Here is a 19,760-nt window from a genome sequence, read left to right as displayed (position 1 = left end):
TGCGTATTACGGCCGCACATTACGGTCCGTATTTTTCCACGTTGTGTGTGACTCCAGCCTTATCCTCATTTGCACAAGGAAAGACTAGAAGCAATGGGATGAAACTGAATGGGAGGAGACACAGATTAGATGAGTGGAACAGGCTGCTACGAGAGGTGGTGTTTCTCCTTCAATGGAAGTCTTCAAACAGAGGCTCGACAGACATCTGTCTGGGATGATTTAGTGAATCCTGCTTTGAGAAGGGGGTTGGACCAGATGACCCAGGAGGTCCCTTCCAATGCTACCATTCTATGATTCTCATTAATGTACACTGTGCACCACATCTTGACTGAAAAAACAGGAATGTAGACATTTTTGCAAATTTATTAAAAAAGAAAAACTGAAATATCACATTGTCATAAGTATTCAGACCCTTTGCTCAGACACTCATATTTAAGTCACATGCTGTCCATTTCCTTGTGATCCTCCTTGAGATGGTTGTACTCCTTCTTTGGAGTCCAGCTTTGTTTAATTAAACTGATAGGACTTGATTTGTAAAGGCACATACCTGTCTATATAAGACATCACAGCTCACAGTGCATGTCAGACCAAATGAGAACCATGAGGTCAAAGGAACTGGCCAAGGAGCTCAGCGATAGAACTGTGGCAAGGTACAGATCTGGCCAAGGTTACAAAAGAATTTCTGCAGTACTCAAGATTCCTAAGAGTACAGTGTCCTCCATATTCCTTAAATGGAAGAAGTTTGGGACCACCAGAAGTCTTCCTAGACCTGACCATCCAGCCAAACTGAGGAATCATGGGAGAAGAGTCTTGGTGAGAGAGGTAAAGAAGAACACCAAGATAACTGTGGCTGAGCTCCACAGAAGCATTAGGGGGATGGGAGAAAGTTCCACAAAGTCAACTATCACTGCAGCCCTCCACCTGTCGGGCACAAATGGCAGAGTAGCTCGATGGAAGCCTCTCCTCAGTGCCAGACAAAGGAAGCCCACATAGAGTTTGCTAAAAAAAACACATGAAGGACTCCAAGACTATGAGAAATAAGATTTTCTGGTCTGATGAGATGAAGATAGAACTTTTTGGAGATAATTCTAAGCGGTATGTGTGGAGAAAGCCAGTCACTGCTCATCACCTGCCCATTATAATCCCAACAGTGAAACATGGTGGAGGCAGCATCATGCTATGGGGGTGTTTTTCAGCTGCAGGGACAGGAGGACTGATTGCAATTGAAGGAAACATGAATGCGGCCATGTACATATACTGGATGAAAACCTCTTCCAGAGTGCTCCGGACCTCAGACTTGGCTGAAGGTTCACTCAATACTGAGCAAAGGGTCTGAATGCTTATGACCATGTGATATTTCAGCTTTTGTTTTTTTAAAAATTTGCAAACATTTCTACATTTCTGTTTTTTTCCGTCAAGATGGGGTGCAGAGTGTACATTAATGAGAAAAAAAGAACTTTTTTGAATTTACTAAACAGCTGCAATGAAACAAAGAGTGAAAAATGTAAAGGGGTCTGAATACTTTCCGTACCCACTGCAAATAAATCAGGTGATTGTACAGTAGATTAGCATTTAGAATACCATGGTACAAGACAAGCGCAAAGTAATAATGTGCCTTAGATCTTTTTCAATATGGAGATGCAGGAAGAGATTTCAATATAAGGGCTCATACTTACTTGCGAGAGACTCGCATGATTGTCGTGCGAGTCTCTAGCATGAAAACCTGTACGGCAGCCAGCACTTGGACCGGAGCGTGCGGCTGCATAGAAATACATGTAAATGACAGAAAACACTGACGGCACATCTAGAACTAGTCTGAATAGGTGCATACCAAAAAACAGCTTACATATCAAAATGAGAAAATGGTTGCATTCAATTGCATTAAGGCATGTCAATATGAAATTTATGAAGTGTGAATAGCATAATGGCTTTTGAAATTTAGAAAAAACATATGAGATACTTAGCACAAAATTTGGCCAAAAGATGTGAGCCCATTCACCAACGTCAAGGTAATCTCATAATCGAATGGGTCCCTATTCTAACTGCCTAGTGTGAACTAACCTCTGGCTAATAACATGGTAAAGCCTGTATATATAGGACGATAGGAACCAAAATGTGATTGGATGTAATTAAAATCACAGCTTGATGAAGGGCGGGAGTGCTCAGTCAGAAAGCTAACATACAAATGACAGAAAAAACTGACGGCACATCTAGAACTAGTCTGAATAGGTGCATACCAAAAAACAGCCTACCAAAAATAGCTGTTTTTGGTATGCACCTATTCAGACTAGTTCTAGATGTGCCGAGGGACCCATTTGATTATGAGATTACCTTGACGTTGGTGAATGGGCTCACATCTTTTGGCCAAATTTTGTGCTAAGTATCTCATATGTTTTTTCTAAATTTCAAAAGCCATTATGTTATCCACACTTCATATATTTCATATTGACATTGACTCGCAAGAGAATCGTACGAGTCTCTCGCAAGTGAGTATGAGTCCTAAAGAGTACAATTTTGTAGCGGTTTTACATGTACCGTATATTTTTTCTTACAAGAGTAGATACAAAAAATAAGGAAAAGTATATAGGATATACTGCTGCTACTACTATTATCTTTTCTATCCATCCCCATGCTAAACTCAAATAAGTATTTAAAAAAATTAACGCAAAAATTGCTGTTTCGTAACTCTCACGTACCAATTTTTTTTCCTCTTACATAAAAGAAGAATCATTTATTTTGATTTTCAGTTGGCTGAATTTATTTTTGGTCCATTTTACAGTTATCACAATCCATTAGTCATCCATTTTTCTAAAACGAAAAAAAAATAATAGCTTCTGCTATCAACTACTCAGGAAGAATGACAGTAGTCAGATGATACACAATTGGCATTCAAGAGATTACTGTTTTTTTTCAATGACCCATTCACTTGACTAAGTGACTGTTCTGCCTTCTTCCACGTATGACGCTGTGTGGATTCCAGCATACGGCTAAACCCTTCATCTACTCCCAGTAAAAAGAAAGTATGGGTGCTTAAGTCTATATTTATTGAGATGATGTGAACTACAATGATAGATGATAATGGATGATAAAGTAGATGATATTGGTGAGCACAATTGTGGATAAAGAAGCAGACAGTACAATACATCAGTACTGGCAGATAATAACACAGCAATAATACAGGATGTTATTACATAGGTAAAGGCAATAATACAGGGTGCTCTTACAACAGTAGCAGGCATTATTACAGAGTGCTGCCACATCAGCAGCAGGCATCTTCACAGAGGCTGAGCAATACAACACACAATGCACTGAAAAGAGATCCAAATAAACTTAGGCTGCTAGCATTGTACTAACAGAACAGGAGTGCATCTGTCTAACATGCAGTGTAAAAGCATTACAAGGAGCTGAAAATACATTGCAAATATCATGGGGGGCTGCATCATGGCCAGCTAAACAGATACAAGCACAACACATAACTGCATTAAACCCTCACCGGAATCCGCTTGGTAGAAGCAATGATTCTGCAGGGAGCTGGACAAGTGTGAGTAGCTCAGGGATCCGAGGGAAAATGGCTACATGCTACAGCCCGGGAAGATGAAGGGGCGGTTCTGAACAGAACAACAATTAAAGGGAAAGGAGCCCATATCTCCAAGAATAGGGAAAAGAGGACAACTATGACATCTAATGGCCATAGCTGGAACAGCACTTAAGAAATGTCTTGCTGCACATGAATGGGCAGAACAGTAACTTTGATCGGATCAAAATAAGACATGCTCCAATTTTTTTGTGCGGACACCCACATAGAAAGTGGGCATGTGAGTACATAAAATTGACATATGAATGAGCCTCATTCATGCAGAATAAAAATATTAAATGCATTTGTGCCTAACTTTGCTATAATACCACTTTGCGTACACTGTCCATATGTAGATCTTTTACGTCTGTATGGTTTCAAAGTCTGATCATTATCTTTACTAGAGTTGAGCGAAACGGGTCGGTCAAATTCATAAGTCACCGACTTTCGCTAAAGTCGGGTTTCATGAAACGAAACCCAACCATAGCATGAGGTCGGCCATGAGGTCGGCGACCAGAGCGCCAAAGTCGCGTTTCAAATGATGCTTCCAGCGCCCTTTTTCAGCCAATGATGGAGGACGCACACTGTGGGCAACGCGATGACATGGGCAGCGGTCACCACCATCTTTGAGAAGGGCATGCAAGTTATTGGCTTGCTTTGTGTGGCGTCACAGGGGCTATAAAAGGGTGTGCACGCCGACAGCCATCTTACTTCTGCCAATCTTAGCATAGGGAGAGGTTGCTGCTGTTGATTCTGAATAAGGGAGAGCGTTAGGCAGGGAAGAAGAAAAAAAAACTGCTTCTGCTGGTAGCAATTTTCACTGTACATCGCAACAGTTTGTGTGCAGTGACAGGGGAGGATATATTTTTGTGCATCAGCTCTGCTGGTTATTAGGCTGCCTTATAAGGCTCCCTGATAGCTGCATTGCTGTTTGCACACTGCTGTGCAAACTGCTTTTTTAAAAGCAAAAATACTTTTCTTCCTCTTTTCTGCACAGTTACCAAGCGTTCATTTTTCCACACTTATGTGTGCAGCAGTCTTGCTTATTAGGCTGCCTGCTGCCATACTTGGACTGAGAGCATCATTGTCAGCCTCCTAAAATCTCTAGGGAGATTCAAATTCTCCCCAATACTATATACACCTTGTACCTTCTCATACACCAGCCTATTTCAGCCTGTTAAATTGAGGTGTAATCTATAGTGGGCCTGAGATAATAGTTCATCCTCCTAAAATCTCTAGGGAGATTCAAATTCTCCCCAATACTATATACAACTTGTACCTTGCTTTACAGTACCATATAGCTGGTGGAATTTTGGGTACATTTTCCCAAAAATGGGGAAGTATGGTGAAAGAGGCCATGGAAGTGGGCGGGGGTTGCCAGCTGGTACTGATGGTGGTGGTGGTGCATCTGCTGGTAGTGGCAAAAGCAAAATAGCAATAGGCAGGAAGTGTTAAGCCTGCGTCATCGTCTGGCAACAAAAGGCCTCGAAGCTTCCCTTTTCTGGGAGTAGGTAAACCGCTTTTAAAGCCGGAGCTTCAGGAACAAGTTTTGGCTTACATTGCTGACAGCCTCCAGCTCTCTCGCCTCCTCTTCTGAAGTTTCAAAAAATAAAAGCACTGAGTCGTCAGTGCGGGCTCCTGGTCAGGAACAACACCTTTTCTTGTGTCCTTCACCCCTACCAAAAGTGAAGGATGCGGCAGGCCACACTACAGATTACTCCATGGAGCTCTGTTCACATACCATGCCTGGGTTATCAAGTCAAATTGTGAATTCCCCAGTCCAAGATGAATCTGACATGGAGTGCACTGATGCACAGTCACTGCTAGATTTTTCTGCTGGTACATTCACTCAGAGCACTACATAGTCCTCTCAGTTTACGGAGCCAGAATCTGACCCTGATGAAACTCAGGTTCCCCTTCCCGCATACTATACCACCTTACACGGTGACAAAGAGGAAGGTGCAGACACACCGCCATACTATGAGGGGCCCCGTGCCAGTGACGTCGCCAACGAGTGGGCCCCCCCTGCTTGCTCAGGATCACAGCACTTGCAAAGATGAAATACTTACCTCTCCCTGCTCCACCGCCGTGACGTCTTCCGCATTTCCTGACAGTGACATTCTGGTCAGAGAGCGCGATGACATCACGTCTGTACGCCCTCTGCCTAAACAGTCCAAGTGCAGAGAGATGGAAGCTGGGGACGACGAGAAGTCCAGAGTACAGGGATTCCCTAGTGAGGAAACTTATTTAATTGTTTTAAAGGTTGGGAGCAATTTTTGGGGATCACTATACTCTGGAGAATGATATATGGGGCCCACCATACACTGGAGCATTCCAAAGGTGGACATCAGACACTGGAGCAGCATTTACAGGGCCCATTATACACTGGAGCATTAGAAATGGGGCCAATTATATATGGAGCATTATTTGGGCCCATAAGACACTGGAGCATCATCTATGGGGCCCATCATATACTGGAGCATTGTAAATGGGGCAGATTATATATGGAGCATTATTTGGACCAATCGTACACTAGAGCATCATCCGTGAGGCCCATCATATGCTGGAGCTTTCCAAATGGGGGACATCAGACACTGGAGCAGCATTTACAGGGCCCATTATACACTGGAGCATTAGAAATGGGGCCCATTATATATGGAGCATTATTTGGGCCCATAAGACAGTGGAGCTTCATCCATGGGGACCAACATATACTGTAGCATTATGTGGAGCTCATCATATACTGTATCGAACATTATATGGGACCAATGATTCTGTATGGAGAAATATATGGGCCTCATTACTCTGTATGGCGCACTATGCGGTGGCCATAATACTGTATGGAGTAATATACTGTCCGTTTTTGGAGCTATTGGAGAATTTAAAATGGATATCAGTCATGTGATGTAAGAAGTGAAGTATTTTTCATTGTACTATACCGCTATTTCTCTGCCGTATCAGAGGATCATGAATTGTGGCATGTGTTAAAGGAGCCCAGTGACACTCTTTGGCCCTGGGCCCACGAAAATCTGGAGCCAGCCCTACCCCCCACAACTTTAGCCAAATAACCCTCAGTTTTCAATGCCTAACTATTATTATAAAGTAAATTAAGGTTGACAAGCTTCAGTAATAAGAATTTATGTTGTTGGCATTGAAAAGGGCACTGTAGGTGTGTTTCCTGTCCTCCACTCACTGCCGACTTTTCTTCCCCATTGACTTGCAGTGGGTTTCGTGTTTCAGTCGGACCTTCGACTTTTCATGATAATCAGCCAATTGCGTTAGACCCGACTTTTGCGAAAGTCGGATTTCATGAAACCCGACTCGACCCGAAAAAAGGCAAAGTCGCTCATCTCTAATCATTACCCTTCTGAAAGAGGTCACTACCATTAAAGAAAAACATTGCAGTTGACTAATAACATTTAGCTATGTGTGGCGAGTGTCCTAGCAACATCCACATAAATGCCAGTGTAGGGAAGGTGACCTGACGGACGGACGGACTAGTCAGAGTGAAGAAGGAAAGGTTTGCACAGTGTAGGTAGGTGTACAGTGGGGAAACAGCTAGGAAAGTGTAGTGGACGTGCAGTACCTTGGGTTGACCATTAGATGGCAGGGAGGAGTGTGAGCAAAGGACTTGACAACAGCTTAGGGCTTTAGAAACCGTTGGTCATGGGGGGCGGGGTTACAGTGACAGGGGACCGGGAGAGCTATAAAAGCTGAGGGAGGGTTCCAGAAGGTTCCAGTCCCCAGGGGGAGCTCCAGTGACAGGAGGACTGTGACAGTCTGTGCGCTGTGAGGAGAATCTAAACCAGGGGGACTGAGGAGTGAGAATGTCAGGGGGGTGGTCCTGACAGGAAGAACCGCAGAAGGGACGAGGCACTGGGTGTGAGACACCGTATTTGACACGACGACTGATCAGTGGAAGCGCTGTTGGTTTACGGGTCTAAGGCGGCCACAGTGACGGACCTGTCAGGAGCGTCGACGAGTGAGGAGGGGACGGTGTGTGCAGACACGTCCCTAGTATAAAGTACGGTGTGAGAAGCGGCTCTGGAAACGGAGGGCCAACAAGGGAAGCGAAGTAAAGTGTATTGCCTTGAAGTGCGGTATACTGTGGAGGCTGTCAAGTGGACGGCCAGAGAATAAAGCTTGGACCTGTTGCACCCTGAACTTGCCTCCATCTTGTCTCTGTTTCGTCTCTGCGCGGTAAGAAGAGGGACCACCCCCCAGCTTGGCCCAACGACCCTACATTTGGCGTAGTCGGCAGGATCGCCGCCGCTAATACATCATCTTCTGCGGCAGGCCTGCCTTAAAGGATGGAGAAGGACTTGGACTGTGCTGCTTGGATTATAAATACCTGTGGATTACAATTGGCTTACCTGTGGATTACAAATTGGGAGCGCTGTGGTGACTCAGTGGTGCTGACAGAAGATCTGGGGCGGTATCAGGTGCTGCGCAAGATGGCGGCATTACTACAGCGCAGGGGAGAGGTCCGGGTGTTTGCAGTCATGTTGAATGGACTGGGACCCCCTCCAACGTACCCCCCGTGGACAGCAGTATGTGCCCGGAGGCCGACGCTCCCATGTACTGGACCCTGGCAGATGGGTGGAAAGGCCTGCCGACGCCCCACCCCACAGAGGGAGTGACCCCAAGGGAAAGCTGGGGTGCGGCTGCTTGGCGCCATTTGATTGCTGCCCACCGGTCGGTATGAGACGCTGCGGGTGTCGGGGCATCGGCCGCCTGGAGTGGCGATGGCGGTGAGAGAATGGACTGCGCCAGAACACGTCATCCTCGGGTCCCTGGACAAGAAGCAGAGATGGTACGGAGCCAGAAGGAGCGGCCGCCATTGATACCGGTGGAGAACTACCCCATGGAGCTCCTGAGCCTGGAGGCTAGGCCCGCTGAACACCGAGTTGGAGAGCGGAGACTGCGGGAGGAGCCGTGTGGTGACGTGATTGAGACCGCGGCGCCGGGGAAGGTGAGAATTCCCCCGGCTCTGCCGGCGGCTTCACAAGCGGCCCCTATCATTCTGCCACAGCAAGCAGTCTCCAGCGTACCGGAAGGTCTGGCTGCAGAGGGCCCTATGGTATATGCGGAGTTGAGCAAGGGCCCTGCCCCCGTCCCTGGGCCATCCCGCCCGGAGTCATCAGGCCGGAGCTCATTTGCGGAAAACACGGCTGTGCTCCCTTGGCCGGAAAAAGTTCCATCACCAGAACCGGCCGTCACTCCGGCTCTGCTGGAAGATTTGGATGCGGCCTACCCTGCAGCCACGGTTATGCCAGCGTTAGAACCGGCTGCGGCCTGTTTGACAGGCCCTGTAACTCCAGCCCTCAAGGACCCGGCTGTCCCCATTCTCCACCCGGCCCCAGCGGCTGCTGGGCCGCAGATATCATCGGCTGCCTCTGCCCCACGCGCTTTTACAGCGAAGTCCCACCCACCGGACTCTGGGACTGGCACGGCACCCTCCGTTTGGGTCGCGTAGGTGATCAAACAAAAGAAAGTTCGGGAGCAGGAGGTATGGAGCCTGCTCCACTCAAAGGGGGAGGCTGGCATGGCGGTGCAAAGATCACGGGGACCGCTGGTATACACCAACGTCGACAGGGGGTACGGCTTCATCCATGACACGACCGGCCAGAAGGTATATGTGAATGTGGCCTCCATACGGCATGGTCGGGCGCTTAAGGATGGGGACTTGGTTTCCTACTATAAAGAATACTGCCCCAGCAGGTATTATGCGGTGGCAGTGCTAGCAGAGCCCGAAGGAAGCGAACCCCCGTAAAGAGGACTTGAATGGACACCCTCAGTATTCCCAAAACTCCACGGCTGTGGGGTCCCTCACTACTGACCGCTAGAAGGCGGATTGAACTGTCAGGAGTTTGCAGCAGCGTTGTGCAGGTTATAAGGACAGTTGCGTTTGAAAAAAAAAATGTTTTGTTGTTGTTTATCTGATGCAACTATTTTTCTCTCTTTCTTTCTTCTTTCTATGTTCCTTGTATGGAAAGTATACGTAAATATGTTTGCCTGACAGAACGGGAATACGGAAAAGCGGAGGAGTGTCCTGGTCCAAGGAAGGGGGAGGACGAAAGGGGATCTGCAATATTATGTTGTATTATGTTGGTTTAAAAATGAGCAAAAGAAAACGAAAAAAAAATATAAAAATGGGTACTTGTGCTATTATAAAGTTGTTTAATGTATAATATGCCAAGGTAAAATGCAACAGGTCCGGGTAAGGGAAGGTCTGCGGGACCAAAGGAAAGTGTGAGATCCGGTAGGGATCTAAGAGTTGAGGAGGTCTGGGAGACCGGGACGCCGACCATGACATGAAACTGAAAGAAGGGAAAATGAGTTGGAAGACGTGAGAGAGACAGCTGTCCTAGGTCAGGTCCCCAACACCACGGACACCCCTGAAGGAGGAAGGCGGGCGCTGGTAATGATCTGGAAGGTATGAGACCTCGATCATGGCGTACCGAATAGTGGAAGGTGACAGTAGGGGAGAGTAGGGGAAGGTACACGCCATAGAGAGAATATGGGTGTACCTAGCCCAATTTGAAAGACGTTGTCATGTGGCGTGCGCGCTGGTGAGTAGCAGTAGGCTGCTCAGAGCATGGTGCTCCCAGTATGGTTCGGCCCCCCGCAGGTAGTGGGTTTGGCCCTACAGCTGGTCCGACAACAGAGTGTAGGTGTAGCTTCAGAACGACGAAGGCAGGGATGACGATTGTCGAGGACGATAATGGACAAAGGAAGGGAGAGTGTAGGGAAGGTGACCTAACGGACGGACTAGTCACAGTGAAGAAGGAAAGGTTTGCACAGTGTAGGTAGGTGTACAGTGGGGAAACAGCTAGGAAAGTGTAGAGGACGTGCAGTACCTTGGGTTGACCATTAGATGGCAGGGAGGAGTGTGAGCATAGGACTTGACAACAGCTTAGGGCTTTAGAAACCGTTGGTCATGGGGGCGGGGTTACAGTGACAGGGGACCGGGAGAGCTATAAATACTGAGGGAGGGTTCCAGAAGGTTCCAGTCCCCAGGGGGAGCTCCAGTGACAGGAGGACTGCGACAGTCTGTGCGCTGTGATGAGAATCTAAACCAGGGGGACTGAGGAGAGAGAACGTCAGGGGAGTGGTCCTGACAGGAAGAACCGCAGAAGGGACGAGGCACTGGGTGTGAGACACCGTATTTGACACGACGACTGATCAGTGGAAGCGCTGTTGGTTTACGGGCTAAGGCGGCCACAGTGACGGACCTGTCAGGAGCGTCGACGAGTGAGGAGGGGACGGTGTGTGCAGACACGTCCCTAGTATAAAGTACGGTGAGAGAAGCGGCTCTGGAAACGGAGGGCCGACAAGGGAAGCGAAGTAAAGTGTATTGCTTTGAAGTGCGGTATACTGTGGAGGCTGTCAAGTGGACGGCCAGAGAATAAAGCTTGGACCTGTTACACCCTGAACTTGCCTCCATCTTGTCTCTGTTTCGTCTCTGCGCGGTAAGAAGAGGGACCACCCCCCAGCTCGGCCCACCGACCCTACACCAGTACCCATGGTTTTCCAACATTGCCCCAGCATCCGAGTATCTCTGATGTTTTGCCTTCTTTCTTAGTACATCCATAGTGCCATCTGGTCCCCAGTTAAGTGATGCCTATGCACGTATCATGTGAAAGAAAATGTGATTCATCAGATATGGCCTCCTTTCATCAGATATGGAGCCTTTGGAGGTAGATAGGGAGAGGTCAGCATGGGCACTCAGTGGGAAACATCTGTGGCTATGTAGTCCCATAAACAAAAAGTTGAGATGTACTGTGTGTTCACAATAGTTTCTGAGTTTTCCATCTGCCATACTGAATGTGGCAGAGGTACACTAGTATGTGACTCTATTGAGACAGTTTTATTAATAGTCTGAGGTTCATTGGATCTACAGCCAAGTGTTCCTGGAAACTATTTTAATAGTATGTGAGCAATGATAAGGATTGTCCAGGAGATGGTATCAGCTGTGGCTCCAAGTGAATATAAAAGCTGTACAAAAGTAACCCACACTTTCCCTCCTTACATAATAGATTATTGGTACAGTATATCTATATTGACCTGTTGATAGATCTGTGTACATGTAAATTAGTGTGACTGTTCATTGCTTTTCTGTTCTTGTTGGTTCCATCTGTACTAAATTCAATAAATTGAATTTATGTCTGTTTAAATGGAATCTGTCAGCAGATTTTTGCTACTTAAGAGCACGAGAGCCTGGTTCCATTGATGTGTCACTTACTAGGCTGTGTGTTGCTGTTTTCATACAATCAGTATTTTATCAGCAAGAGATTAACACTGCAGGACTACATCTCAGCATGCCAGGTAGTCCGGCTGTGTAACCCCTCATCCACTATTATTTAACAGTTTGCAGACAATTCACAGTGAACACAGGAATCTGCCAGTCAGGGGAGGGATGATGCACAGCCCAAAAGTTTACATCTCCATCAGGCAAACATGGATTTTAGATGTTGACTGTAAGCCCACAAGGGCAGGACTGAGCACTCTCCCCTCTATACCAGTCTGTCATTGTTAGTTTGTTCATTGTAATTTTTATCTGTATTTTATATGTTACCCCTTCTCATGTACAGCACCATGGAATCAATGGTGCTCTAAAAATAAATAAATAATTCCATTAAAACTACACCAAGAAGTTGAGTAAATGAAACATCACTGGAATCAAACTTTCTTGTCTTCTATTATGCTGCTCTCAGTGTACATTATATAGCACAAACCTTGTGACAGATTCCCTTTAACTGCTGCCACTGCATGCTATTGTAGTTCCATATACAAAGTTATATAAAGAACTGCAATCAGGAAAAATGCTTTTTTTGACTGGCTCCATATTAGGCCACATTCACATGTTCAGTATTTGGTCAGTATTTGACCTCAGTATTTATAAGCTAAAACCAGGAGTGGGTGATAAATCCAGAAGTGGTTCTATAATACTTTCACTCTGATTGATCAACTCCTGGTTTTGGTTTCTATATAGTGAGGTAAAAAACTCACCAACTACTGAACGTCTGAACGCAAGTTTATAGGCAGAATTATCCTATACCGAAGAGAGTAAAGAACCCAGCTGGTGGCATGGTACGGTTCTTAGGCTACTTTCACACTTGCTTTTTTTTGCAGCGCGTTTTTCCCGCAAAAAAACCGATGGAAAAAACGCATACAAATGCGTACAAATGCTGCGCTTTTTCCAAGCATTTTTATGCGCATGCATGAAAAAAACGCAGCGTTTTTATGCATGTGTATGCGTTTTTAGTGCGTTTTTACCGCGTTTGCGTTTTTTTCCAACATTAGTTGGCCTCACCAAAAAAATCAAGATAGGGTAAGGATTAACACTAACCCAAACCATGACTTTACTAACCCTAACCCTTAACCAAACCATACTAACCCTAACCCTTAACCAAACCATACTAACCCTAACCCTTAACCAAACCCTACTAACCCTAACTAACCCTAAACCCTAACCCTTAACCAAACCATACTAACCCAAACCCTAACCCTAACCCCCCTTAACTAACCCTAACTATAACCCAAACCCCTAATTTCCATTGTCTAACCAATGATCAACAAAAAAACTCATGCGCAAAAAAACGCATACATGAGCATGCCAATGCGCACGTATGCACACCCATAGACTTACAATGGGTGTCTTGCGCGTTTTTCCCGCAAAAAAATGATGGAAAAAACGCATACAAACGCATACAAATGCTGCGCTTTTTTCAAGCATTTTTATGCGCATGCATGAAAAACGCAGCATTTTTATGCATGTGTATGCGTTTTTAGTGCGTTTTTACCGTGTTTGCATTTTTTTCCAACATTAGTTGGCCTCACCAAAAAAATCAAGATAGGGTTAGGATTAGCACTAACCCAAACCATGACTTTACTAACCCTTAACCAAACCATACTAACCCTAACCCTTAACCAAGCCATAAAAACCCTAACCCTTAACCAAACCCTACTAACCCTAACCTTAACTAACCCTAAACCCTAACCCTTAACCAAACCATACTAACCCTAACCCTAACCCCCCTTAACTAACCCTAACTCTAACCCAAACCCCTAATTTCCAATGTCTAACCAATGGTCAACAAAAAACGCATGCGCAAAAAAACGCATACATGAGCATGCCAATGGACACGTATGCGCACCCATAGACTTATGATGGGTGTCTTGCTGTAAAAAAACGCATTGCGCGCGCATGCGTTTTTTTGAGGCAAGTCGGACGCCCAAAAAATGCAACAGGATGCATTTTGTGCGCCCGAGCGCACACCACAAAAAAACGCATGCTCGTAAAAACGCATACAAACGCATGTGTATGCGCACATAAGCACATCCCATGCAAAATATAGGGAAAAAAAGCGCATGCGTTTTTTAGCGCTAAAATACAGCGCAAAAAAACGCAAGTGTGAAACCAGCCTTAGATAGAGGGAAAATCTCTTGGGATCCTTCTGTGAGAGAAGTAGCTACAGAAAGATTTGATATTGCTGGAGTAATGGCAGTAGTCTTCAATTCAGCCCCTGGAGACATGCTTGGGAAGAAAGCATGGCAAGGAAGGAAAACAGTCGTGAGAGCTTTGGGCTGCCAAACTTGTGACGATTTCATTAGTTCCATAGTTAGGGAAAAGAAGACCGCCGGTTTAAGTGGCGTTAGTAGATATTTCTCTTTTGGAGGCCCAATATCACACAGGTACTGTCTGAGGAATTTGGGTTGCCATCAGTCAGGATCTGGCCCAGAAGCTGATATCCTGCATGGAAGCATGAACTGCAGAAGTCTTTAAAAAAAAAAAAGAGTCGACACTGTGAATATTGATTCTTAAACTTGATGCTTTTGTCAATAATAGTATAAAAAATGAAATAAAATTCTTATAATTGTACATTAAAAACCATAGAAATATCTGACTAAAAGATATCTGACAACAAACTTTGCGAAAAATAGAATTTGTGTCAGCGTCTAAACTGCCATACCAACAGAAAGCGCTCTGAGAAAAGAGCATCAGTTACTTCCTTTACATAAATATATACGGTAAATGTACAACACTTTCCGTCTAAGCCCAATAAATCTATTTTAATGAGGACAGTTCTTCCATGCCAAAGAGGATTAAAGCCCATGTAATTCTATCACAGTATACAAACACGTTTAGATGCCTGGCATTTCAGCCACGTTCCCGAGTAGCACACGGAGGGTGAGAAAGGCGACAGATGATGATTAAAACTTAAAGATAACATTCTGTGTCATAGTAGTTATTCTCACAGATCCTTAGAAATACAAATAGAACTTGTTAGATATTTGGCAGATCTGAGCCTACATATTGAATAAAGACAACACAAGACGTTGACTAATCAGACATTGCTTAAGTTTAGTAAATGTGATGCTAAAAGGGTCTGTTTTTCTGTTGTTGCGATCAGTGGTATACTTGTTATTGGGCTATATCTGGTAATAACTCAGCTCAATCTTATTCATAAACAAGTCTGGGCTTTAATACCAGTCACATTCCATGTACACAAGTGGTACCGCTCCTGCAGTTTCATCTTTTTCTAATTCTCGACAACCCTTTAATACTACAATTTTTCAGTTTGAAATGTGATTTTCTTTGATCGTTTTTACATTCTAATACTAGGTATGGCATTCACTGGACCGAAAGTATGCTCCAGGTGGTTGAGTTGCTCCATAGCATACAAATCACAGTTTTGGGCAGGTACAATGGTCTTTCCAGTTTTATTTGCCCATACTCCAAGGTTCCCTGTCTTTAAATTACACAATAATCAACTTAATCATGTTTTCCAAGTTAAAGTTTATTCTTTTACACATTTTCTCTAATTTTATCAGTATTGCACCCTACTTGACATCCTATTCTGTGATACTGCTGCCAAGACCTTACTAACCTTGTCATCACAGTTCAAAACCAACAGGTGATTAGCAATTAGCTGTTCTTTTTCACATTGCTCCAGCTTAACAGTCTGTGATATCGTAATTTAGTACCAAGAATCTCAGCTAGTGACAATATTTTTATCCAGTGCCATCAACAGCGCTTTAATTTTTTTTGGGTTTTGTTGCATTTTTCTATAAAACACATACAATAAACTATTCAAAAATTCTATATGAATAGCAAAGATGACTACAAAGAGGCTGTGCAGCGCCTTTCATTTCCGCATTGGGTGTAGAGAGACACTACTGCTGGCGTGGTGGAGCAGTTTCCGATAGAACTGTCTATTGCCAGGCAAGCATTCTGTACATTTCTCTAGACTTTCCTAAGTAGATTATAATTGTTGGATGTCGGAAGTTTTCTCAGCACTACAAATTCAAATCATCAGAGGAAACTTTCGCTTGTCCCTTTCTAAATTGACCTCGACTAGTACATTTTTCTTGATCAGCCTCCCTAGAGACGTAGCCCAAGTGCCTATATAAGTTTTAAATTTGCAAGTTACTAAATTATTTAATAGTGTTAGAAGGGTCACCTGACAATAAGCTGATTACGGAGAATCACAGAGCTGCTGGGTCTTTGATAAATTAGTTGTGAAATAAGAGGAAGCCAAGGAACAAGTGTTTAATTCCCATGCAGTGCCACCATGGTAGAAATAAAGCATTAGACTCTTCCCACTGCCAGGGCCGCTAATGTGAGACACATTCTTAGTAGATGCTGTATCCTCTGGCGAAAAAGTAAGAGTCCTGAAACTAGAAATTAATTACGGTATACGATGATTGAAAACAAGATTTCTAAACCAGACAACACCTGGTTACAATATAAACCTGTAGCCACTTGAGTAGACTTAGCACAAAGCATAACATCACAGACTTGACTGGCTGCTAAATTCCCCATACACTTTACATAGCTGTCAACGGAATGATGGTTCAGCTGGACGCTGTTGCCCAACTCTCCCATACACATGTGCTTCTCTATGACAGTCTCTGCTAGAAATCTCTTGTTCATAGAGAACAAAAGGATCAGCTGTATAAAATCGGATATCTTGAATCCTTATCTCCCCTAACAAACGTCTGTTGCGTGCCCCTCTAATGACTGTTGACTGACCCCATCGATATCGTCAAGGTTGGCCGATGTTGATCTATTATGCATGGGAGCCTTAAGAATTGGTAGAAACTGGTTCAAGATTGACTTGCCTTGTTCTAAATTTCTTCTTGGAAGTTGCTGTTTCCAGTTGAAGTTTGCGCTTGTTGTGCTCCAGCTCCTCTTCTTCCCTATGGGTATATCTAATTCTTTTTTCCATCCTAGCAAAAATACTTCTGTATATGGCTAGAAAATAGTAAAACATGATTATTTGACATCCATCTGTTTTTTACTTAAGCTTCACATTTTAATTAATTTGTTTTTTATTTTTAGTGATAATCATATGAGTCAACTAATGTTATAAGTTTATAGAATGTACTTTTACAAAAATGGTTATACAAAATATATTTATTTCAAATGTTTGAACTATAAAGAAATCAAACGATTGTATTTAATTCAAAATTGTATCAATAAAAAATGTCAGCTCGCTATCCAAAAATCAAAATTTTCACATTTTTTCACCTTTTAAATATACAAAAAAAACAAATGTTTGTCATCTTTGTAATTGTAAATTAGCTTTGCTTGTGATAATATACCTGCTCAAAATAGGACTTCCACAGGCAGGCTTTGTACAAGCCACTACCTCAAGCAAGTATGAGAAGAACCTTGGCCTTCCTTATTTAACCCCTATACAATGATCTGGACTAACATAGGATACCCTAGGTTGGGTCCATGGAGGACCACTGGCCAGTGGAACAGGCTGGCAGAGAGGTGTCAGCAAAACCACAGGAGAGGTATAAAAAAGACTGTCAGAAAATAGCCCACAGGATCAGGGCAGCAGTGGTGCAAATACATAACCAGCATCAGTCAAACCAAAGTTCAGAGCAGGTAGTGAACAAAAAAACCAGGTTACTAATTAACAGACAAGCCCCCTGCCTTAAGTGTTGCACAAATCTCAGCATAATAAACAGAACTGCTGCATTACGGTATATTATAACCCGAAACAAAAGTGAGGCATCACTGGTGTATTTAGGTTTTCCAGCACCCGGACAAGAATCCAGTTTGGCGCCTCCCTTCCGCCCATCCCAAACACATTTTTGATTTGCACACAGTCATGTACCTACGATTTGCTCTCCCAAATTCTCTCAATGATCAGTGAAAAACTGAGAGAAGCAGGAAGAAAAGCTGGTTGTCATGAGACCGTAAGTATAAAAATCGTATGAGTGAAGTGTCCATGTGATGACTGCTGGAACCTGCAAGCAGAGCTGAATCCTGACAGTAATTATGCTACATGCTGATAGGATTGGAATACTACAGGACTTCATTTTATAATTAAAGGGCTTGTGTAGGTTTGAGAAGAAAGTCTGGTGTCATTCTAGGTGACTGCAGGCTTCTGAATTCTCACAGCGCATGCTCTGCACAGATTTAGGATTCTCCCTTGGTAGTAAGAGTGGATGGTACTGTGAGCACAAGTAATCGATTTGTATACTTCTGGCCCCTGTGAGGGGTCGACTCACTCAGCTGCTTCTCAAGGTAGACACAGGAATGCTTCTTGTGTTAAACCACCTGCTGGTTTATTGTGCAACAGTATAAACCATGGCAAGGTTCAGCAAAGTAAACATGGCCTTTCTGGCATAACGGCAAAACAAAAATATAATGATTAGCAAAGTCGAGTTGTTTGAGGGATTCGCCCGCTCAGACCACTATGTTTCATCAGCTCCACCTGGTGCCACCGATTGGAGTCCTTTCCTCTAAACCAGTGGTTCCCAAACTCCAGTCCTCACAGACTCCAACAGGTCATGTTTTCAGCATTTCCATAGTGTTACACATGTGATAGAATTCCTGATGCCTTGATGATACTTCCATCACCTGTGAAATACTAATGAAATAACGAAAACATGACCTGTTGGGGGCCGTGAGGACTGGAGTTTGGGAAACGCTGCTCTAAACCAACACGAAGACTGCCTGTTTAGTCCAGCCATTTAAACCCAGACCATGTGACTGTTCAAAAGACTTTGACATCACACAGATCTTGTTAGCACACGGCTGTGCCAACTCTGCAGGTGGAGATATGGTGGACATTTTCCCACTCACTCTATAGATGTCCACCTAAAAGCAGCCCTTGTATGCAACTTTAACCCCTTAGAGATCCTGCCCATTTATGTTTTTGCATTTCTATTTTTCCTCTCCTTCTTCCCAGAGCCTTAACTTTTTATATTTCCATCAATTTAGCCATATATCGCTTGTTTTTCTCGGGACGAGTTGTACTTTTGAACGACACCATTAGTTTTACCATATTGTGTGCTCAAAAATGGGAAAAGAATTCTAAGTTCCGTGAAATTGCAAAAGAAATTGCAATTCCACAACTTTTTTTGGCTTCTTTTTTTTTACAATGTTCGCCAAATGCTAAAACTGACCTGCCATTATGATTCTCCAGGTCACTACGAGTTCATGTCTAGGTTCTTTTTTTATTTAAGGGGTGAAAAAAAATCCAAAGTTTGTTAAAAAATTTGTAAAAAAAAAATTGCACCATTTTTCAATACCCGTAGCGTCTCCATTTTTCATGATCTCTGGTTGGGTGCGGGCTTATGTTTTATGTGCCAAGCTGACGTTTCTATTGATACCATTTTGGTGCAGATACTATATTTTGATCACCCATTATTGCATTTTAATGCAATGTCACGGCGACCATAAAAACATAATTCTAGCGTTTTGACTTTTTTTTCACTACGCCATTTAGCGATCAGGTTAATCTTTTTTTTATATTAATAGATCAGATGATTCTGAAAGCAGCGATACCAAATATGTGTATGCTTCTTTTTTAATGGTTTATTTTGAATGGGGCGAAAGGGGGATGTTTTAAACTTTTATATTTTTTTAAATTCTCTAAGAACTTTTTTTTTACTTTTGGCATGCTTCAATAGTCTCCATGGGAGTCTAGAAGCTGCCATAACCCGATCGGCTCTACTACATACAGTCGATGATCAAATCGCTTATATGTAACAGAATTGCTGACTTGCTATGAGCGACGACCAATAAGTTGCGCTGATAGCAATCCAGCACTGACAACAATAGAGGTCTCCAGGAGACTTCTAGTTGTCTTACCAACCCACCAGTGACCTGCTATCATGTGAAGGGGGTCACCGGTGGGAGGATTTCCAGCACGATGGC

The 19,760-nt window shown here is 43.9% G+C and overlaps 1 protein-coding gene across 1 annotated transcript in view; it reads right to left on the bottom strand.

The window, feature by feature from the left end:
- The window catches only part of MYOM3 (myomesin 3), a 310,945-nt gene extending 294,136 nt beyond the window's left edge, over positions 1–16,809 (bottom strand). The window contains exon 1 of the mRNA XM_073572698.1: positions 16,703–16,809. Within this exon, the coding sequence (XP_073428799.1) occupies positions 16,703–16,809 (107 nt within the window). The remainder of the gene's footprint in view (positions 1–16,702) is intronic.
- Between the last annotated feature and the right edge of the window lie 2,951 nt (positions 16,810–19,760).

The sequence above is a fragment of the Dendrobates tinctorius genome, unplaced genomic scaffold (genome assembly GCF_039654945.1).
Source record: "Dendrobates tinctorius isolate UK_male_01 unplaced genomic scaffold, ASM3965494v1 ptg000007l, whole genome shotgun sequence".
NCBI lineage: Eukaryota > Metazoa > Chordata > Amphibia > Anura > Dendrobatidae > Dendrobates > Dendrobates tinctorius.
Note: the sequence above shows the minus strand (reverse complement) of the source record. Positions and strands in the feature narration are given on the sequence as shown.